At 40.2% G+C, this 5,223-nt stretch overlaps 1 protein-coding gene across 1 annotated transcript; it reads left to right on the top strand.

Moving 5' to 3' along the window:
- The first annotated feature begins 1,235 nt into the window (after positions 1 to 1,235).
- On the top strand, positions 1,236 to 4,823 carry LOC120053316 (troponin I, slow skeletal muscle-like). The gene is made up of 6 exons (XM_039000445.1): positions 1,236 to 1,246; positions 1,358 to 1,412; positions 2,125 to 2,256; positions 3,104 to 3,193; positions 4,361 to 4,534; positions 4,740 to 4,823. The coding sequence occupies exons 1-6, from the start codon at positions 1,236 to 1,238 to the stop codon at positions 4,821 to 4,823; spliced, it is 546 nt and encodes a 181-aa protein (XP_038856373.1).
- The last annotated feature ends 400 nt before the right edge of the window (positions 4,824 to 5,223 follow it).

Below are 5,223 nucleotides of genomic sequence, written 5' to 3'. Positions count from 1 at the left end.
GAGGTCTCTTCACAGTCCCCAAGTCCAGAACAGACTTTGGGGGGCACACAGTACTACATAGAGCCATGACTACATGGAACTCTATTTCACATCAAGTAACTGACGCAAGCAGTAAAATTAGATTTTAAAAACGGATTAAAAAAACACCTTATGGAACAGCGGGGACTATGAAGCAACACAAACATTGGCACACACACACACACACGCACACATACGATAACATACGCACTATACATACACATGGATTTAGTACTGTAGATATGTGGTAGTGGTGGAGTAGGGGCCTGAAGGCACACAGTGTGTTGTGAAATCTGTAAATGTATTGTAATGTTTTAAAATTGTATAAACTGCCTTAATTTTGCTGGACCCCAGGAAGAGCTAATGGGGATCCATAATAAATACAAATACAAATTCGTTAGGTCATGGACTCTACAAGGTGTCGAAAGCGCTCCACCGGGATGCTGGCCCATGTTGACTCCAATGCTTCCCACAGTTGTGTCAAGTTGGCTGGATTTCCTTTGGGTGGTGGACTATTCTTGATTCACACGGGAAACTGTTGAGCCTGAAAAACCCAGTAGCGTTGCAGTTCTTGACACAAACCACTGCACCTGGCACCTACTGTACTACCTTTCAAAGGCACTTAAATGTAGTCTTACTTATTCACCCTCACATCCTGTGAGCTTCAAATAACAAGAGCCCTCTTCTGCCTTACATACTGAACACATTTCAAATAGTTTACAATAAAATACCTCCCTTCCTCAAGCATGGACACGGGCCTCTATTGGACTTGGACACAGGCCTCTATTGGACTTGGACACAGGCCTCTATTGGACTTGGACACAGGCTTAACCAGCAGTGCACATTAAATGATCTAAAAGAGGTTCAATGAGGCAACATGTGCACTGGGTGTGTGACATAGCGGATGCAAATGAGGATACAACCAGTCATCAATCCCCATCCTCAGCATTGGCAACAGCTTAATATGTGAAAGATACACTACAATTGTATTTGCAATACATTTTTCAACCAAATAGATAAAAATTAAAAAAAGAAGAAGATTATTACAAAATGTATATATTTTTTTTAGCACCAGTTGATAAAAAGGCCAACCTGGATGCTCATGAACGGTATATAAGCCTGAATGTTCCGTTTGTTTCGTTTTTTTGTTTGTGTGGAGGGTGAAAATGCTAACTTCTTCTACCTCTAAATTTCAGGGCTAAGACAATAAGGGAAACATGGCGGACGCGTAAGTATTGATGTTTACGTGTGCATTGGAAAGATTAACCACATCATATAACAGAACAGCACATCTCTATGTTCTCTATTTCTCCCCCTCTGTCATTTAATGCTGACACAGGCCCAAACCAAAAGAAAAGTCCAAGATCTCCTCAGCCCGACGATTGGGGTTGAAGGTGAGCATTGGCATCCATGGTCAACACAAGAAAAAAACATGTAGTCTTACACTGTCGGAGCTAGAAGCACAAGCATTTCGCTACACCCGCAATAACATCTGCTAATCACGTGTATCAAATAAGATTTGATTTGATTTGATTTGAGATATGAACAGTATATAAACCAGTGGAGGCTGCTGAGGGGAGGACGGCTCATAATAATGGCTGGAATGGAGTCAATGGAATGGCATCAACCACATGGAAAACACATGTTTGATACCATTCCATTGACTCCATTCCAGCCATTATTATGAGCCGTCCTCCCCTCAGCAGCCTCCACTGACATAAACAGAACGCGTGTCATAACGCGTAGCTCATGTGTAGCTCATGAACCCCGACCTCTTGTGACCTTTTGAACCTACGTTTACATTCCTTTGGATGTTTGTGCTTCCTATAGATCGGATTGCTGACTGTAGCTGTATACTTCCTACAGATTGATCACTGCAGTTGTCAGTGGAAACTGCTGAGGGGAGGACAGATCATAATAAATGGCTGGAATGAGCGAATGGAATCGCATCAAACACGTGTTTGATACAATTCCACTCATTCCGCTCCAGCCGTTATCACGAGCCCGTCCTCTCCAATTAAGATGCCACCAACCTCATGTGGTAGCTTTATGTTTCCTTCCTATAGATCAGATTGCTGACTGCAGCTTTATGTTTCCTTCCTAAAGATCCGATTGCTGACAGTAGCTGGCCAGATGCTAGAGGTTGAGACGGAGGAGAAGAAGAGAGAAAGAGAAGAAGCTCTGGCTGAGAGAGTCCCTCCTCTCAAGCTTTCTGGCTTGTCTGTGGATGAGCTCATGGTATTATTTATTTAAACTTTAGTCTGCCAGCAGCATGCCACCCTGCATCCCACTACTGGCTATCCTCTGGAGCTAAGCAGGGTTGGTCCTGGTCTGTCCCAGGATGGGAGACCAGATATTGCTAAACGTGGTGTTGGAGGGCCAGTAGGAGGCACTTTTTTGGGGCCTAAAAAAATATCTGCCCTATGTAGGATGCTGTCTTTCAGTTGGGATGTTAAAATAGGTATCCTGTGGCCATTAAATATCCCATGGCACTTATTGTAAGAGTAGGGGTGTTAACCCTGGTGTCCTGGCTAAATTCCCAATATGGCCACCTAATTAGCTCATTCCTGTAACTGTTCCCCAGGTTGTTGCTGTAGATCAGGGGTGTCAAACTCATTCCACGGAGGGCCTAGTGTCTGCAGGTTTTTGGTTTTTCCTTTCAATAAAGCCCTAGACAACCAGGTGTGGGGAGTTCCTAACTAATTAGTGATGTTAATTCATCAATCAAGTACAAGGGAGGAGCGAAAACCCGCAGACACTCGGCCCCCCGTGGAATGAGTTTGACACCTGTGCTGTAGATGATAATTTTTCTCAGTAAAATAAGGGATGAAAGTATATTAGAATTTGTTTAACTAGGTGGGTCTCATTGAGATAAAAATCTATTTTTCAAGAGAGACCTGGATATAGACCTAGGTATACATACTGATACTCACATTGACATTGTATACAATACTGTTATGAGTGCATTTATGTCGCCATGTGAGGGTGTGCATAATGCATTATAATACACGACAGTTGAAATTCTTTACAGAAAGTGCAACAAAAGAAAATATGATAAATTGTCTGTCTTTTGTTCTCTTGGCAGGATTTGTGCAAAGATCTGCACCGTAAGATCGACGTGGTAGATGAGGAGCGATACGACGTGCGACTGAAAGTTACCAAAAATGACAAGGAGGTAGGATACTCAAAAAATCATTTGTAGAAAATAAATAATTGCAGAGGGAAATGACAAAAGATCAGGGGTGTAAAGTATTAAGTAAAAATAATTTAAAGTACTACATTAAGTAGTTTTTGGGGGTTTCTTTTATTTTTACTTCACTACATTCCTAAAGAAAATTATGTACTTTTTACTCCATACATTTTCCCTGTCACCCAAAAGTACTTGTTACATTTTGAATATTTAGTAGGACAAGAAATTGGTACAATTCACACACTTATCAAGATAACATCCCTGGTCATACCTACTGCCTCTGATCTGGCTGACTGACTAAACAAAAATGCTTAATTTGTAAATTATTTCTGAGTGTTGGAGAGTGCCCCTGGCTATCTGTAGATTTAAAAAAAAACTTAATGTAAGCAATTTGAAATTATTTATACTTTTACTTTAACTTTTGATACTTAAGTGTATTTTTGAAGTTACATTTACTTTTGACACTTAAAAATATTTAAAACCAAATACTTAATTATTTTTTGTAAAAAAAAATATTCTTTTAAAAAGGCTGGGGTTTGGGGTTTGAGAAGTCAATGAGAGAAGTGAAAAATTCTTCCTCGGTTGTTAATTTTCTCGAAATCTAAAGGCACAACCTAGATTCTACGTAGTTTACGTAGCTGAACATGTCATTACTCCAACCTCATGAAAGTGACAAACAGCTTCATATCAAAGGAGTACCTTTTATTTGACGGCCTGCACAGATGCAGTTCAGCGAGAGTTGACTGTTAGACCCGATGACGTGTTTCCGTGTATGAATTTAGCTATCCAACGTCGCCATGACATCGCTATAAGCGTGATCAGGGATTTCTATTTCCATCTTCATTCTGTACTGTCTTTGATAATACAAAATATTGCCTCCCAGTGGCTATGAGTTCACAACATTAATTAAGAGGGAACGTCAGCCACAGTACATACTCGTTGCTGTACAACTGGGAAGACTACGGTTCTGTCCCAAATAGCACTCTATTCCCTATATAGTGCACTACTTTTAACCAAAGCCCTATAGGGCCTGGTCAAAATTAGTGCACTATAAAGGGAATAGGGTGCCATTTGGGACATTGACAATGGTCACAGTAAATGTGAAAGCCTGTATTGTGACTGAAAGTTATTTTGTCCTCTGTGCTCTGCCAGTGCCATGAGTTGGGGCTGAAGATCATTGAGCTGCAGAGCAAGTTCAAGAAGCCAAGCCTGAAGAAGGTGAAGATCTCAGCTGAGATGATGCTCAGTGTTCTGCTGGGCTCCAAGCACAAAGAGACAATCGACTTCAAGTCCAACCTCAAGACAGTCAAGAAAGCAGAGGAGAAGGTAAGACTGGTCCATGCTCAGTCCGTTGTACTTTGTCAAGACGTCTACTTGCTTTTACTTGTTATATTGAGGTATTATCACAGACAGTAGACATCTAAGATGCTCTTCATCTCGAATCCAAATGATGAACGCGTTGTTTATTCTCACGCTAGTTTATTTGTCAATGACTGATTGAGTGTCAATGATACATTTCTGGTCCCCACAGAAAGAGGAGGTCACCGACTGGCGTCAAAATGTGGATGCCATGTCAGGCATGGAAGGCAGAAAGAAGATGTTTGACGCTTGGTAAGGCACACAAAACATTGCATGTACCGAGAAGATCAATTCCTGTAGTCAACATATTGCTACGACACAGAACTATAATTACATCTGTTTACTTTGGGATATGAAATGTTTTGCAGATTAGTGATGATTATCAAGGAAGGCTTTTGTGATTGGAGATAAAAGAAGACTCAAAAGAAAAGGAGAGGGCAACTGAAGGTATCAATAATAACTGTAAGAGATAACTGAGTGAACACATGGAGAAGAAAGAAAAAGTTATGAAATATATTTGTTATTTTTTTGTACATGATATCAAAATTTTAATTTAAATAACTATGCGAGACTGTTGAAGCAAATATAAATAGTTAAAATACGTTTTTATTAAGTATTAATACAATATCTATTGTATTTGAGCAAATGCATTTCTT

The sequence above is a fragment of the Salvelinus namaycush genome, chromosome 9 (genome assembly GCF_016432855.1).
Source record: "Salvelinus namaycush isolate Seneca chromosome 9, SaNama_1.0, whole genome shotgun sequence".
Taxonomy (NCBI): domain Eukaryota; kingdom Metazoa; phylum Chordata; class Actinopteri; order Salmoniformes; family Salmonidae; genus Salvelinus; species Salvelinus namaycush.
The sequence above is the reverse complement of the archived record's forward strand: the minus strand, read 5'-3'. Positions and strand labels throughout refer to the sequence as shown.